The 17,435-nt window shown below is 43.2% G+C and overlaps 1 protein-coding gene across 3 annotated transcripts; it reads right to left on the bottom strand.

The window, feature by feature from the left end:
* Positions 1 to 552: 552 nt before the first annotated feature.
* ARL5A (ADP ribosylation factor like GTPase 5A) lies at positions 553 to 17,180 on the bottom strand. 3 transcript variants are annotated; one of them, XM_056350623.1, is made up of 7 exons: positions 16,877 to 17,017; positions 16,188 to 16,293; positions 14,923 to 14,983; positions 11,807 to 11,954; positions 10,528 to 10,611; positions 7,679 to 7,830; positions 553 to 7,163 (listed from the first exon to the last, which is right to left on the bottom strand). In XM_056350623.1, the coding sequence occupies exons 4-7, from the start codon at positions 11,948 to 11,950 to the stop codon at positions 7,115 to 7,117; spliced, it is 429 nt and encodes a 142-aa protein (XP_056206598.1). In that variant the 5' UTR covers positions 11,951 to 11,954; positions 14,923 to 14,983; positions 16,188 to 16,293; positions 16,877 to 17,017; the 3' UTR covers positions 553 to 7,114. The 3 variants fall into 3 exon arrangements, with proteins under 3 accessions (XP_056206598.1, XP_056206596.1, XP_056206599.1); XM_056350621.1 differs by lacking the exon at positions 16,188 to 16,293 and having other exon boundaries at positions 16,877 to 17,180; XM_056350624.1 differs by lacking the exons at positions 14,923 to 14,983; positions 16,188 to 16,293; positions 16,877 to 17,017 and adding an exon at positions 12,256 to 12,641.
* Between the last annotated feature and the right edge of the window lie 255 nt (positions 17,181 to 17,435).

The raw sequence follows: 17,435 nt of genomic DNA on the forward strand, positions 1-17,435 counted from the left end.
AAAAACAAGAGCAATTTTCAGAAAAGTTGTAGTAAAGTTAAGGAATAACAAAGTTAAGAGGAAAAGAAACATGCAGGGCACAGCCCAAGAGCGGGCATGGCTTTGGAGGTAACTCACCGTTCCTTCACCCTCCAGCAAAAAGCGCGGAGGAGGAGTAACGCAGCATGCAACACGGACACAGCGGCCAGCGCCAGGCAGGAGCTGGGGACAAAGCCCCGCCAAATGCGAGAATTGTGTCACACAGGAAAAAGACTTCAGCTAGACACAGCTAAAATCGGATGCAGAAGGATAAAGAGTGCAGAAAAAGCATTTTGCCATCTCTTCTGCCATCGGAACGAAGGGGCTGACACTGACTTATTCCTCAAAACTCCATTAAAAACATCACCTGCCCATGCGTTACTTCACGGAAAGGTTACTCTCCAAGATTACCACACGGATACAAATATTGCACAGTTAGAAATAAAGCCAAAGTCCAAACTTAACACATATGGAACGAGACTGTTCGGGTCGCAGAGCTGACTGGCAACATACCTTTAGTACTGTACAATGATATTTTCTTTTTTTTTAACCCAGCTTTGGTTTCACCTCTCTTGCTTTCTAAGCAGTTGCCTGTAACCCCCCCCACTCACACAGCTGCAAGTACCAGCGTGCAGTACATGAATGCACAGGAGCAGTACACTGCTGGAATCCCGCATTTTCTAGAAGAAAAAAGCATTTCACCATTAATTGTAACTTCCATTTGATTTGAAACTAACACACACATACTTATTACCAAACTTGTCCCAAATGCCAAAATATCTCCCAATACAAAGCCATTAAAATTAAATCAGAGGTTCGGCTGAACAGCGCATTTCACCCCAGGAACGCCTGGAGAACCCCACAGGCTATGTCAGAAATCACACTTTTGCTTGAGAAGTTTTACTGCAACACAGACATGCAGAATGTTTAAATGCAAACAGTACAATGCTGACAAGTGCTTTCATTTTCAAATAATAAATACTGGTAGGTTTTCAAGAATTAGCAATTCTGACATGACCTGTAAATGTGTCTATACACTTCTACACAGCTCCTCCCTCCCAACAACAATTCTAGACCAAATTTGTGATTCTTTCACTTCTTCAACAAGAATTAAAAGAACTGAATGAGTTCCCTTCAGTGAAAATCAGACTTTAAAAGCCAGGATGGACAGAGAGAGGCAAGGGGGAAACCATTAAAGGCATGTTCTGATAAAATTTCAGGAAAAGTCACTTTTCCTGAATCATAATTGATTCATATGATGATCATAATAATCATAACAGAATCATAATTGAACTTTATTATAATAAATAGCTTTATAAAAAGTTTTAGCTAAATTACTTTAATAAACATGCATTAAGTTTCAGACACAGAAGGGCTCAAGCCAAGAAATACCAGCCCTCACAAGTCTTGGGATTAATGTGAAGCAATAACTTTGTATATTCTGGAATGACATTTTATTGCAGTTATCGCTGTTAGCCACATTACTTTATGCATTTCTTTCAGAAAGAAGACAAACTTTTTCGAAAGAGAAGTACAAAATACAAGTGATCAAAAGAAATATGACCCTGCTCATATGATTAATGCGTATACATACGGGTGTTACTCTGCATTTGTAAAAAACAGATAATATACTTTACTGTAACTACATCGTTAGTACACTAATCTGGTAAGTTTACTTTATACTTCACGAATTATAGGTTTAGTGTCGCAGGACAGTATTGTAATCCATTACTTGGTCCAGTCGGAGGGCAAAGAGCTCGGCTCCCTCTGACACCCGCTCAGCCTCCCGGGAGAGCCAGGAGGGCAGACTCAGATTTAGAGCAGCACGTACGGGCCAAGTACAGGACTGCAGCTACAGGATTGGAGGTTTAGAGGTTTTGGAAAAGAACATAAGAAAGCTGAGGACATGCTGAAAACATTCATGAAAACATAATACAGACACAGGTTAAACGGGATGATTACCATTCCTTTGTCATATGCTACCAATTCTTCAATTTATTAGCCAAAAAAAGTGCTCAGCCTTTCCAGTCGGAGGGGGTTTTGGTTTTGTTGGGTTTTTTGTTTGTTTTTTTTTTAAATCTTTGAATCTCTTTGCAGACAATACATCTTTCTCGGCCACATCTTCTACCCTCCCCAGAGTTTGATGCTGTAAGCATTCAGACAAGAGTAACACCAAGCTGATGATTTACAAAGAATGATTTACAGCCTTCTAGGTAAAGCAGCATTCTCTAACTTGATCCAGTATCAGCTAAGTTTTCTAAATTTACAGATAGGAAAAGCTTAAAAAAAGCCCAGCAACTTATGTCCTTGCTCACAAGAAATCTGGCCTAAAAGGCTAAGGGTGGTACATGAATTCGATCCTGTTATGAATAAAGGCTACCATCTGATGTGAAGAACACTTTCAAAAAAAAGTCTCTGTACAATATAAAAATTCACCAGTAAAATCCTAGTAAGGCAAGAATATAATTTCTGCTTATGATTCTAAATCACAATGTAAAAAAAGTTACAGTGGCAACCACTTATAATTTCTTGGGTTTGTACATTTTATATATTCACTGCAACAATTATATTCAAGTCACATTTGTATTTATAATACATATCACAACTATATGCGAAGACATTTTTCTTTCTTAGTGCCATTTTTCATGACATCAAACTCGTCCTGTAATGCTCAGTGATGCGCCATTTAAAGGCTTAGTACTACATTCATTTGAATTAGCTGAAAACTATTTTTCCAGACATAATTAGTCTGACAGCCGCAAAGTTAATGTTTTATTAGCCAACTAAAAAGGAACTACTTACATGAGGATGCTTACAAGGCCAAGTATTCTTGGATTAAGTTATTTAAACAGCGTTCCTTGAAAAGAATTTCAGCTAACCAATCTGATGCAAGGACAAATTTAGTATCTCCCTTCACAAAGCAAGCTAGCTATGGGATGTCTGATGGAAAAAGTGCTTGAAATGTAGAGGACAGAAAGAAACTGTAACAAATTCATTATAAATCATGTTAAAACTGATGTGTAGGGAGAAGAAAAAAACCACTCATTTACACACATTTAAATGCTTTTATAGAAATAGATCTATTTTAAGGAAAATGGAAATTGTCACAGAGGAGGAAAAAAATTGATCACTGAATTAAGTTACAGGCACTTGAGCTGCATAGACTGTAGAAGGTGCCCATCGGATACGTTTAGCATTCACGCATGAACACCTATACCTAGGAACACACTATAAAATGCATAGGAAAACAGCTGTTAAGCCTCCCTGGCAATAAAAAAAAAAAAATAAAAAAATGAAGCTAAGTAGATCCCTGTTCACATTTTCCAAGTTCTATATTCCACCTTTCCTCGCAATTAAAAACCTGCATAATTTTCAAATCACAGAGGCAGCATATTATAGAGATGACTTACCAGGTTTATTGTCTGCTAAAGCAAAAGAAACATTTTCAATATTATTGAAATATGACTTACTGCTATGTTTTTGCCAGTAAAATGGCATTCTGCAGCATGAACTTAAATAACCATTTTTTAAAGCCCCCCCCCCCCCCCCCCCGGTTCTGTATAACATCCTAAGCATTAATTTCATGAAGAACAAAGGCAAGGCAACACAACACACAGAGGGCAAAAACACAAAAGCAATACAAATCCAGGGCGTGACTCGTGTTAAGACAATCAATTCCAAAGAATAACCAAATGAAGTTGAAAGCAGCATTGATGCAAAGTTCACTTGCTTTTCTATGGACAAAGCTGTGAGAAAAATGTGAATTGGCCTAGAGGGAAAAGGAAAAAGCCGTAAACAAGCAGCACATACAAAAAGGGTTTGTGTGTTCAAAAGTTTGCCTGCCCTTCTCCAGCTCTACCAGGTGACTAAATTTAAAAACATTTCCAACTTTACACAAAAGGCAAGGTGTGCAGGGAAGGACCGTCACAGCCACAACGCTACCGTGAGGGTACATACTTCTCACGTTCATCTCAGCAGTATCACAGCAGACACACTTGTTATCACAAAGACCCTTCAGGCAAACAAACTTTCCTACAAAACCTCTCGCTGCAGCACCTGGATGACATTATTCCGCTTTCGCTATGCACTGCTGGGCTTAAAAGCATGATCGCACCAACCCCACAAGGTGAGAACTCGAAACAGTCACCTCTGTTTACAATGGGGTGACAAAAAGGTGCCCGGCTACTACAGGCAAGATCCATCATTGTTATGGAGACTGCAAATCCAGCATTTAAAATGAAGGTGCGTCCTCCCTTGATTCCTAAGCCCCGGCCAAGAAAGCTGCAGGCACACGGCGCATCGGGAAGCACCGGCCACCACAGAATTCTAGCTACTGAAGAGCACATCGGCCCTCTAACCGTCGGATCACAAGAAGAGACAGAAAAACTCATCATTACACATGATGTGACACGCACCTTTTTCTGCAGCCAGGTTAAGGCTGGATCGTTCACCATCCAACACACAGACAACAATTTGACTTTTGAATTATCAACACTTTAGGGCACAAAAGACATTGTTTTAACAGGCAGTCTTCACATGTGCAGCTATTCCCAGCTCCCTGCTAGGGTCTGTTGCCACTCCTGAAATGAAGATGCAGTGACCTGGTTGCCCGGTATCTCAGATGCCACAGAAAGTGGAAGTGGCCAGGGTACCGAGAGGGAGAAGGAGTAAGCCTAAGTTTACTTATGCGTAAACATTAGATGTCTGGTTGCAACACAAGCTGTACCTGGAGAAAACCACCACACTTTCATGATACGGCCATACTAAGTCCTACTAATTGAAGCGAGGGAGTAAGCAGCAAATTTCAGCAAGTAGCAGATACCAGAATACTGCTCCATGATATTTTCTTTTTTTCATTAGCAGGAAAAACTCATGTTTTTAAAAACAAACAAAAACCCAACACACGCAGCCTGTGCAGGTTCAGGCAAAACCACGCAGTATTTAACAATACTAAAGCAAAATATTTTCAAAGGATGAAAGGGAAGACATAAGACTCAAAAACCAGACACTGAGGTTTATAAGCAAGTCTGCTTTTTCTTTTTTAAGACTAGAAAACGTACAATTCCATTTCATATGCAAGTGTGCACAGAGCTCATTTCTTGAAGATACTATCAGATAAACTGAGAAAGTCTTTGCATTAAATTGTTATTTCTTCAAACATTTATACATTTTGCAATACACCAGTTAAATACCAGTATCTATGTGCATGCACTATAAAGGTATGCATGTACACATTAAAATGTTTAACAAAGACAGCAGATTCCCTATCCAGTGAGCATCATAAAGAGATACCAAAAAATGTATTAAAAAGTTAAATTCTTTACCTGCCTTTGTTAAATACAGGGTTTTGAAACTGCCGCACTTCTTTTCTCCACAAATTCACAACATGATCCCTAGCAAAGCGGGCAAATGGGAAGGCAGGCGGGCTGAATGGATTAACCCATAACCAAAGATAAGCACCTTAAAAAGTTCAAACTAGGCTTTTCCTTTAAAATGTCTTTTCCATCCTTATCAGATGTATGAGGTAAGAAAGGAAAGGACATTTTAAACAAAGTTTTGTTTCATTTTGCTCTACTCCCCAAACACACATCTCCAACATAAGAGCCTACGATCGAGGCTACGTACGCTTTCACAATACTGACGTTTCAAACCATACAACTCTCACTCTCGTCCCATTGAAAAACCTGTATCCTTTAAAATGGTAACTGGGAACAGCTTCTGTGCGAGGTGGGACACCCACCTGTTAGGTCCTACAGTAAGAAAAGATAATCACATAGTGTTCTGACACCTCGTTCTAGCTCACCTGGGGGCCATGCAAGGGAGTTCTATTGTCAAGAAATACTGCCCTGAAACTTCTGTGGGAACACGATCGAGGGGTCACTTAGAGCTTTGCAAGTAGTGTAATCTGTTCTGCTCCCCATCCCAGTTCCACCCATTGCATATATAGAGAGATATATACATTTTTAAGCTATCAAAAAGAAGCGTGCCTTCCTCTGGAAAACACTTAATACAGAGTATGATGTGTTTTGTAAGATTCCAGTGGGACTTTTAAACACACTTTTGTGCCTCTTCTTTGGTTAAGAAAAAAAAAGATGACATTTTTCCCTTTATGACAGCTAAAGGTACTTCTACTGGACTCAAATCGTAGAGTGAACAGTACAGAAAAAAAAAAAGAGAAGCAGTACCACAGGACAGCATGACATGCACTTTTTGGAATCACCTAATCAAATGATGACTACAACAACAAAAAGAAGAAAATCTGTTTCATTTTAAACTCTTTGGCAAGCTTTTACTGTTTGCCGACACTGTAACTCAAAGCTCGATCCCCATGCCCCAGTCCGTTATGGCATCCTCCCTAATTGAAAAATCACGTGAAAAAACAAGCAGTGGTCTTAAGAGAGAAGTTTGTTTTATAAAGTTCTGGTGAGCCAACTGCCTGATGGATGTTACAGCCATACAGATAACAAAGGAAAAGAAGTTGTGATGTGTTGGCTACGTCAAATATTAGTACTACTGTCAACATACTGATTCAGCTTTACACACTGGTCTGAACAGATTGCAATTAACCTAAAATTGAGGTATAAATATACACAAATATGTACAGTACACATACAGGAAAATATTTTTGCATTTGTAACATCGGTAACCTTAAAAATACTGGAAAGTTGGTATCTATGCCGTTGATTTGCTTGCTAATTTACTGGAATAATGAAGCCAACATCTTCGACTAGAGAGGACTACAATGGAATAATAGAACCCAAAATTAAAAGCTCCTTCCTCTCACTTCATCTTCAACATGCTCAACATTGGACTGTTCTGAGTGGCTGTATCTTGAAACGAAGGTTGATCACAGCTTTTAAATACAGCATCTTCAGAGGAAAGCAAACCGAAAACCAAGCTGGAGCCACCAACTGCATCTTTCATCTTGCTGAATGGCCTTAATTTATATACACGTATGTGTGTGTGCATCTATGTAGAAAATAAAGTTGAGATCAGTTCAGTATAAATACATCTAACCCATTAATTCTGCCACTGTGAAGGTAATCATGGGTGCAGCTCTTTTTAAGCAATGTCTGTGCAAAGAGGTCATTAAAAATCATCTGATCTTAAGTCTTGACATCATCCATTCGAGTCCTTGGCACAGTCTGCAAACAAAAGAGATAATTTTTTAAGGAATACAGCCACTTCTCAGGACAGCTTCAAAGATAATGCCATGGCACCAATTTAAATTCTTCCCAAGAACTCCGTGATTCTGACTGAAGGAGTAACTTCCAGAAACAATCCACTCTGACCACAGCATTTCCTAGATCATCTTAAGCAATCTACGGGTGAGAGACTTCAGATCCCAGCACTTCAAGAAATGCACGGAAGTTATCTCTACTTATGATTATTCTTAATAAACCAGAACAGATTTTAGGTCATTTCCATCCCTGCCCTCATTAGGCCCAAAACATATTAAGTTTTATCACTGTGAGGGGAGACTGTGGATTTGACGTGAAAGCTGGTTTTCAGATCACACCGATCACAAGCTGGTACGTTCCGAGCCCAAAAATCTTTACAACTACTAGACAGGGGAGGAGTATGTATTAAAACCAAACCCTACAATAAAAATACCAAAATAATTCAAGATTCCCCTCTGACAGACAAGAACAACTCTTACCCCTCTCCAGTTAGAGCACAGCAGGCCTGAATGTGCCACTGATGATCCTTAATTGAAGTCAGTTTCAGAAACTGAGATATTTCAGCTACTGTCATACACTCTTTAACATCTTGCTTGTTAGCAAAGATCAGCAAACCAGCTTTTTTTAAGTCCTAGGGAGAAAGAAGAAAAAAAGATGCTGATCACAAATCAGCCCTTGGAAGCAAAAGAGGTGGTACCAGACTAAAGAACCTTAAGCCCTAGCAAAAAAACCTCAACTATAAAACGCTGCAGGCTGACTGACATGTAACTTCAGAAAATCCTTTGATCCAGCAAACTGAACGTCCCATTTTTGCTTAGGACGAGCTGTAAAACCACACTGGCTGTTCTGCTGCATGCCGCGAGGCTCAGAGGTCCCTGTACCTCTGTATGTGTGCGGCTGCAACAAAGCCACACGCCTCCAACAGCCAAGGCCTCCCGTTTAACCCCGGCCTTACAGCTCACTCCTGCCTGCGTATCCAAATCAAGCACCTTCTCCTGAGCACAGCTTTTACCTACACACCGCGCTTAGGTATTAGCAAACGGTTAAGACTGATTTTATAGTACCAAATTAGTAGGCTGTGTGCACAGGGCAAGGTTGGGTTACCCCACCAGAACTTTCTAAGTGCTGGTAAAGCCATGCCAAGTGTGCTGACACCGTGGCACGCCAGGGCCAGAAGGATGCTCTGCCTGCACAGCAGCCCTCTGCAAGGGAAATGCTGCCTGTTAAGAAGCATTAATGTGCCACAGACAGCATAGAGCAAGCTGCGGTAATATTTTCCTTAGAAGATACACAGAATTCATAGAAAGTCGGCACTTACACTGCTTTAGAATCGAAGGATGGACATCTACACGAACAAGGACATTACAATAAACTTCTTCATAAGGCCCATGTAAACTTTAAAGCATCAGTACTAACAATTTGGAGAAGAGCAACTCTAGGGGCAAGCTTATTTTATCTTGGGCTGCTTGGAATTAAACTAGTACAGGCATGTATTACTGAAAATCTTTCCCTCCGAAAGTAAAAAGGTCTTCCCAGGAAGCCAAGACTACTCGTTCACTTAAATACCTATCAGACACACTAATTTTTACAAGCATTAAAATTAATTCCCAAACAATCTACTGGTCCAGAAAATAACTGGAACTGACCTGGGCAACTCAATTTTGCCTTAACAGAAATTCAATTGACCTGCTTAGCAGAAAGAAAAGATTTCCAAGGACTGCAAGGAAAAGCTATTCTAAATAAATATTTGACTTTCATTTCAGCTTATAACCATTACTGTTCTCTTCAAACGTCACAGCACCTAGAGAGTTAGCAGAATACACTGAAAACATCCTGTTGTGAAACAATGGGCACATTTACAGTTACACGGATGCTTTCGGAGCACAGAAATAGTCTCCCAACACAAAGCAAGGGCATTCATGCTGCTTGAAGCTCCAGACTTTTCTCATTTCAAATTCAGTCCGTTAATAACTTCTGCATCTTCCTTTACAGATTACGAACCAGAAGACGCAGATTTTGTTTAGCGACAGCAACAGACTGAAGAGTACATCTCTGAAATTCTAATTATGACAGCAGCAGACCCAATGGCAACAGTCCTTCCACGCCACATTTAACATTCCACCACAACCAAGAAAGCCAGACCTACTTTATTAGAATTTATTTTATTAAACACAACTTTAATTTAAATACCAAAAATTAGAAATTCAAGACACTAAGCAAAGCACTTGTTTTTTCTCAAATGCTTTAGATTACTATGATCACTCAAGGGAAATACACAGGCAGTCTTCCCCCTTCCTGCAGTCTACTGAACAGTGGCTACAGTTTAAATACAGATGTAATATTTTGAGGATATAATGCCATTAATTATGCACACATCTTTGTATTCTGACACTTCAATTTGAAATCTCGGTGTCATCTCATACAAACTGATACAGCTTGCATTCTCAGTTTGCAGAGTTTGATCTCAGCAGCAGCAGTCAAGTTTATATAACCCCCCCCTTTTTTTTTTTTTTGCTTTTTTTTTTGAAGATTCAGCAAAAATCAGGCTCCGGTCCCACTGCACCGCATGGGTAGGTTAAAGACTTCGGGACATTCAGGTCATGCAATAGGTAACTCCTTGTCTTATACGTCAGTCCAATACTTATGACTCAGACAGTTCAGTTTTAGACCTGACACTGGGCTCAGTTTTAAAGAGGGTCTTGACAAGTCAGCAAATTATACTCTCATTCTGCAATTCCAAGTGCACAGAGAATGCCGGCCCCGACAGCCAACGGCAGGCCATTTCTTCAGTCTTATAGCTGGCTGCTGTAAGACGTATTATTAAGGCTGTATCTGTTTCACTGTGGAAACAGAAAACATCAAGCAACCATGAAGCTATCAATAATAGTAATTAAGTTTTGGAGGAAGTAATGTTTTTTAAAACAATCTCATTCAGGTATTAACATGAATTGAAGTATAAAACTCACAAAAGTCATTTATAGGTCCTAACTTCTGTTTCAATGTAGCACTCACAAGTTGAAAAGCTGCTTTTGTGGGAGTTCTCTACAGTAATTCAGCATCAATTTACAGCTTTATTGGGAGCTTCACAAAAGACAGAGCCTCTGGCAGGAACAAGACAGCTCTGATACAGTACTACCCGCAGCTGGGGAAGCGCGACTGCTGCTCTTTGCCTTGGGCTTCACTGGAGAGGCCTCCTGCCATTCTGGTCTGTCTGCAGGGTAAGGGGGAGCTTTCACAAAGAGCATGCACGTCTGCTTCCCTTAACACGTAACATCCAGATCTTATCCACAATAAATATTAAACCAAAGAAAAAATAGGGTCTACTCACCTCGTGTGCTAACATTTTATACAGTTCTTCTTTAGTCACAGAAATTCTCTCTCTGTCTGTGCTGTCCACAACAACTATCACAAACTTTAAGAAGTGAAGAGTTGTTAGTTGGAGAACAAACTATCTTTCCAGCCACACATTTTTCAGCAGGACAGATTACTGTTCCCATGGCATTATCCAGACAGTTAGCTGCATTATCAGATATCATCCTATTCCAGACACACCTCCCCCAGCCAGAGCATGATTACCAGCAGCACTGGTATGGATTACAACTTATGCCGTGGTTTGTATAGCTCTGACACATCTTTTGACTTTTTGTTTTCCATTTTCAAGTGAAAAATTTATACTGAAAGCAAGTGTTACTCTGTAATCCCAAATCCAGTTTTGTTCTTTGCTTAGCATAACCGAGGCAGCACGCTGATCTCTCAAGTAATTTCTTGCAGCCTTAAAAAGGTAAACTGTATCAGCTTTCTCCGTCTACTTCAAATACTAATACGCAAATAAATATTTGCAAGGGATTTAAAAAAAACAACCACCCATAAGCTCAATATTTCAAAAGCAGACACACAGCTATGCATCATAGCATCTTACAAGGAAGCGCAGGAGAACAAATCTGATTATTAAAAAAAAACAACCCTTTTTTAAAACCACATTTGATAACACACAGGAAACACTGATTTAAATCATTATTTACTCAAGTTCAGTGTATGTGCTGCAACTTCATCGCTAAAAAGTTCTTAAAATTACTGGGGGTGCTTAAGTAAATTGAGCATGTGAGCTTGCAAGATGGCGCTCCTGCAGTCTTGGAAGAAAACTTTTGGGCTTTCAGTCTTACTCCTGAGGGGTAAGACAGGTTTTAAGAGTACCTGCTACAGAGACAGAGCAGCCACGGTCCACAGGAGGGGACCTGTAAACCTGGGGATCTGTAATACCAAGACAAAGTGAGCACTTGCCCTAAGGCCGCAGATCCCCAGACACAGAATCCTTATGAAAAAGCTGTTTTTAATGGCAACTCCGTATTATGCATCTTGGATAAAAAATATAAAAGCAAGTCTTACAACAGCCTGCTAAAGAGGAGACTTCAAAAAAATCCACAGAGGAGTACCCTGCAGTAGCTACGGTAACATTCAAAGCACAGTTAATACAGCCCTCTGGAAGCATGGCCGGTGCAGATCTCTGGCACGCTGCACCCCCTCTGCCGGTGCAGATCTCTGGCACGCTGCACCCCCTCTGCCAGCAGTGGTTGCACGGTGTCTTGCAGCAAGGCCTTCACTCTCACCTCTGTGTTCGTATAGTAGGTGTTCCACGAGGACCGGAGAGACTCCTGCCCTCCAATATCCCACATGAGAAAGCGCGTGTTGTTCACCACGATCTCCTCCACGTTACTGCCTATGGTGGGTGAGGTATGCACCACCTCGTTCATCGAGCTGCGGAGGGAAGAGAGCGACTTGGTGAGGAACTGCAAAAACCGGCACATTAACTGCGTTACATCAAGCACCTCCAGACTCCAAACTGACCTCCTGCCATCAAACCCAAACCTGATGGTCACTCCGAGGTAGAAAGCTTAGTGGGACAATTACAGCAAACACTCCGTATGCAGCAAATGGAGACAAGGTCTGACAGCAGAAGGCAAGTAAAAATAAAGATAGCAATAAAAAAGGACTCTGTAAACTATGTAATAATTGAATTATACAGCTGAGAGAGCATTCATGAACAAAACTGTATTACCATTAATTAAATCATAAAGCTGAGAGAATATCTGCTTCAGAAGCTGTTTTAAGCAGTCAGCTTTTCTTTTTCCAGGCCGATTTTGGCACGCATGGGAGAGAGCAGTTGTTTTGCTTCAAGAATGTGGTTAAGCCACAAGATTTCCGAAGCTGCAGAAAAACAACTCATCATCCAGCTGCACCAAATACACTACATCTTGCTCTCCTTCCAGTGCAGGCCCCTGAGAGCATACTTTCTTCGCAATTCAGTTGCTTTATGTCCAAACATCCTTCTCTTCTCCCTTCAGCACAGTCCAGTAACACTGCTTTTTGGAGACAAGCGCAGACATTAAATATTTGAAATATATTGTTTTAGAGGTGTAGTGCAACTTTGTCATTAAGACCACCAGTTTCACATCAATAGTGATAACCAAATGTGTTCTCTGGATATTCCTCAAGTTCAAATTATTTACTGTGCGGGATATGCAAAAAAAATTAAAAGTAGCTTCAACAAAAATGTCAACCATTTGCAAAGAACATAATTCTTCTGATAATATTGATGTTTTTTCATTTTATATGAACATTTTTTTAAGCTTTAGCAGAGCTTTTAGTTACAGTGACAGCAATTTGAGACTTATAACTGGAATACTACTTGATGATACAGAGAACCAAGGAGATAAAGGGATGGTCCTGTGTTCTGGAAAGGAATCCCAGTTACCCCGTGTCTTAGCAGCATATAACAAGCAACCTTCTCACCACACACATTTGAAGGCAACTATACAAGAGACTGATTAGAAGAACAAACCATAAAACCAAACTAAGGGTAACACTGACATAAGAAAATGCCTGTGGCCGATCCCATATTTAAAGAACAGGTTTTGCCAGAGTTCTGGCTTGGAAGAGACTTATCACGAGACCCCTTTCCTTGGCTGCACCTGCAGCCTTTCACATTCTAGCTGCTGGCACCTCACAGTTTGCAATACGATAAGTGGGTTTTTTCCTCCTCCCCAGTGAAACAAGGTGAGCGTGAAGCTTAACGGCATTTCTAGAACACTGGATCACAAAATCCCAGTGCTACCCAAGGGGAGGGAAGACATCTGAGTAGAAGAACAGGGCAAAATGAAATGTCTGTGGAGCTGCTGCAATCTGTCAGAAGAATCACCACTCCAATGTCTGCTGTGACTCCCTCTGATACCAAAGAAACAACCAGTACACTAACCAACGCTAGCCATCCCACTAGTTATCTCTATCCATCTCACACAAAAAGGGTTCAACGAGTTAATTCACGCTCAGAACACTTATCTACCACTAAGAAACGTGAAGAGGAAAAATGGGATATGCACAGATGGAGGCAGGGTTTCAGCAGTCAAGCAGGACTAACAGGGGACAGCTCTCACACAGTGGCGAACAGGGGAAGGGGAATACAAGAAGAGAGAAGGGGAAGTCCTGTGGAGCTAAAAAGGGTATGAAAGAAAAGGAGGCATACGGAGATCCACTGTACAAAAGGGAAAAGAAAACACTGAGACTGCAGAAATAAGATAAGAAGAATCATGAGACATTCGTGAAGGAAGTGGAAAGACACAGGCAGCATTAAAATGCACCAAGGATGGCCCTCAGCTGCAGCAGTTACTAGTCTTGAAAAATATTCTTCATTCTATTTATGCTTTTTAAAATCTCTCACTCTCGATTTAAATAACAACAACCAATTTCATCTTTTCACTTTCTCTGCCGAGTGTGCTAGGGCATAAGAGGCTGGAAATGCTGCCCAAGTTTCATATTTCAGAAAGGCAAAAGCAGATCACAATTTGACAAAACCCAAACATTTTAATAAAGCGTATTTCAAGTGTAGGGTTAGACCAGTACAGCCATATCACTTAACAGGAATTATATCTGATACTCACTCAGGAACACTTCCTAATACCAGACTACTTCACGTGAGAAACTGCAAATCTGTTTCTGTTACAAACAGACCTTGAGTCGCCTGTCCCACCTAGAAGCTTCTGAGCTTGCAGATGAATCCGCACCCTTTTATCAAAATGCAGCTGAGGACCAGAGATACAAGGCTCACACAAGTTTCATGTACACCAGCCGCAGGGTTAATGCAATACAAACACAAGTCGATGCCACTACTAAAGGCAGAAGCTGCATGACAGCATGGGCTGCCACCGATGGAGCTGTGCTGCCCTGGGTTCAGCCAGCGCTCAGCCTTCCTCCTTCATCCCATACCACAAATGACACGAAAGTATGTCTTGGGAGACAGGACACGAGTCATGGCAGGGAGAGGTCAGGCTCCACTGCTTTGCCACTCACCAAACAATTTGTTTGGTATTTACATGCTGCAGCGTGGATCAGTTCAGCAGCACTGTCCTGTGGCTAACCCTCAATGTAATCATATTTTATGGAGCTGGCAAACAGTCTACACGGTGACACCAAAGGCAGTTGTGATTAAGTGGTAATAGCAACATAATCTGATAAACAAAAGCTCTGGACAAAACCTTCTTGATATACCAGGCAAAACGGAGACCTTTCCAAACTCTAAACACACACTCTGACCCACCGCCACCTATACTTCAATCTTCAGTGTAATGCTCTCAAAGGAAAAACTAACAAGGAAAGCAGCCACAAGTCAGAGTAATATATACGATGCACACCTCGCGATACATGAGACATCTCTGTGGTTCATACTTACAATTGATAAAGAATGGTCGTTTTTCCTGCATTATCCAGGCCAACAATGATTACCTTGTGCTCTGAAATAAAAATATCACTAGTAAGCCACATAGTTAACTTTGCCATCACGATAACAACTGTGTTATGAAACAAGGTTAGCGTTGCGTTTTAGACCGATTCCCTAAGCAAATACTGCCAAACTTCAGGTGCCGCATTTCACAGGCGAAGAGCTTTTGCTCGTTTGTCTGTGGAGGTGTACAAACCCATGTGCTGTTCCGAGTAGGTAAGCAACTGTCCATTTTTCCCCATCTACACATCTACAGGAACGATTTCTGAGAGATTACATGTGGACTTTTCCTTCTCTGAAGTGCTAGCGCAATCTCACGCTGGAATTCTCTCCCAAGCTTCCACACATTTTTGTGGATTGTAACAGACTGTATTCTCTATTCCCCCCAACCACAGCAGCTCTCCAGAACACATGCTTACACATGTTAAATGTTCATTTCCAAGGCCGCACTTTTATTATGGCCTGCAACACCTTAATCTCTTTGCAAAGAGCTGTGAAAAACCACAACGATGCTGATCTGCGCCATCAGCAGGGCAATCCACCTGTCTCCCTCAGTGTCCTCTTTTCCCTTCAGCAGGCTTGGAACCCAGCGAACAGTTCTGCTGACGAGTATTTTACAGTATGCATTCACCCACTTAGTTTTAGATGAACCAAGGAGTGCTACACAAAACTACTCTGACACATACACGAACACATTTTGGAGCTCAGTGTCTGAATCCATTATTGTTTCTATTTAGCACCTTCTTTCCTATACATCACAAAATTGAATTTGAATTCTACAGCGGGTCTTGTCGGGCATATTGAGATTTATGATTACAGGGCCAGCGAGCGCTGCCTGCTCTCAGCTAGGTTACGCAACTTTGACTTGCACAAATAACCTTGGCCTCAACAGGACTATTCACGCAAGTAAAAGCTTTGTGCGAAGGGGCTTCCTTCCCCCCCTCCCCAGCGGTCCGCAAGGGCGACAAAAAGCCATTATAAACCTGCCCAAGCTTCAGATGACCAGAGATCAATTCCTTCTGCTCGCAAAGTACGCTCGCATTGATCTGTCACGGAGGAGAGCGGGAAGGGACAGGGGTCAGGTAAGCGGGGTGTTCTCGGTTTTAATTTTATCAATATTGTGTGGTTTTGCAGAGTTGTCTTACATACCATCAAATACAAACTCCAGTTTTAATAACTTTGCATAACTGCACAATATTGTAAAAATGTCTGCTTACCTGACCCCACATAACTAGGAACTTTTGTTTCTGGTGTGACGCTGCCAGCGTATGGATGTTAGGAAATCAGGTGCAACAGAAGCTACAGAGAACCTTGGGCTGGACGCTACAAGACAAAAACACGTTGTTGTATTTGCGCTCGACGTTAACGGGCACACGCTCGGGGCGTGCAGGCGTGAGCGCCCCAGCCCACTCCAAACCAGACCTAAAGCCCCTGCAAACGCGTTACGAGTTACAGCCCCCGCAGCCCTTCCCGCAGGGCGACGGGCGTTAACAAGGGAACTTATAAATAACATTCGCTCCCTCGCCGGGGATTTGCCCGATACCGAGGGCCCGACACCGCGGGTATCGCCTCAGCCGCCGCCGGGCGCACTCGGCCCCGTCACGGCGGCGCTGAGGCGTTAAGGCGCCTGAAGACGAAACTCCGCGCTACGCCGCCCGCCGGTGCACGGCACCCCCCTGCCGGGGAACGCGCTCCCCAGCCACCCAGGGAGGGAATAAAGAGGAATAAAGGGTTAAACGCAGCCCCCCACCCCGCCCCGAGCCTCCCGGCCGCCCCCCGCGGCCCGGGCCGAGGCAGCGCCCCCCCGCCCCCGCCGCCAGCCCCCGCCGTGGCCCCGGGACCGGCCCCTCGCCCCGCCGGCCACGGCCCTCAGGCCCCGCGCCCCGGCCCGGCCGCCGGCCCTCACCCTGGTGGTTGAACAGCCTCCATATCCTGGTGAAGAGGATCCCCATCCTCAGCCGGGGCAGCTCCGGGCCTCGCCGGCTCCTCAGCGCCTGGCGCGGGGCTACCCCGCTCCCGGGCCGCGGGCGGCTCAGGGCCCGGCCCGGCGCCCGCTCTGCCGGCGGAAGGGCGGGCTGGGGCCTCGCCGGGCCTGGCGCCGCTCGGACATCGCCGCCGCCCCGCCGCGCTCGCCTCGCCGCCTGCCCGGGCCGGCCGCGGAGCGGGAGAGCAACGCGCCGCCGCCGGCCTCCCCGCGGCCACCGTAGGGACGGGGCGGGCGCGGCTGCGGCGTCAGGGGCGGGGCGGGCGCTGCCGCCATTACGCGGCCCCGCCTGAGGCCGCCCCCGCGCCCGCGGCGTTTTCTGGGTTCTGCGGCAGCTGGGGCCCGGCGGGGGGGTCGGGCGCTCAAACCTGCCACCGCGCGCGTAAAACCTCAAGTGTTTGGGGTTTGGGCTTTTTTGTGTGTTTGTTTTTAAGCCGTTAGCAAGCAGGTTCAGACGCTCCGTGTTAGGCCGGAGCCAGGG

Source organism: Falco biarmicus, chromosome 8 (assembly GCF_023638135.1).
Source record: "Falco biarmicus isolate bFalBia1 chromosome 8, bFalBia1.pri, whole genome shotgun sequence".
Taxonomy (NCBI): domain Eukaryota; kingdom Metazoa; phylum Chordata; class Aves; order Falconiformes; family Falconidae; genus Falco; species Falco biarmicus.

What these genes read in the sequence shown, in the direction of transcription:
- ARL5A (XM_056350621.1), bottom strand. Translation starts at nt 16,922, where the DNA reads ATGGGGATCCTCTTCACCAGGATATGGAGGCTGTTCAACCACCAGG. An exon ending in ACGACCATTCTTTATCAATT is followed by an intron (nt 11,955 to 14,922) that starts GTAAGTATGAAC and finishes TTCCCTCCGCAG; the next exon opens with CTCGATGAACGAGGTGGTGC. An exon ending in ATAAAATGTTAGCACACGAG is followed by an intron (nt 7,831 to 10,527) that starts GTGAGTAGACCC and finishes CTTTCTCCCTAG; the next exon opens with GACTTAAAAAAAGCTGGTTT.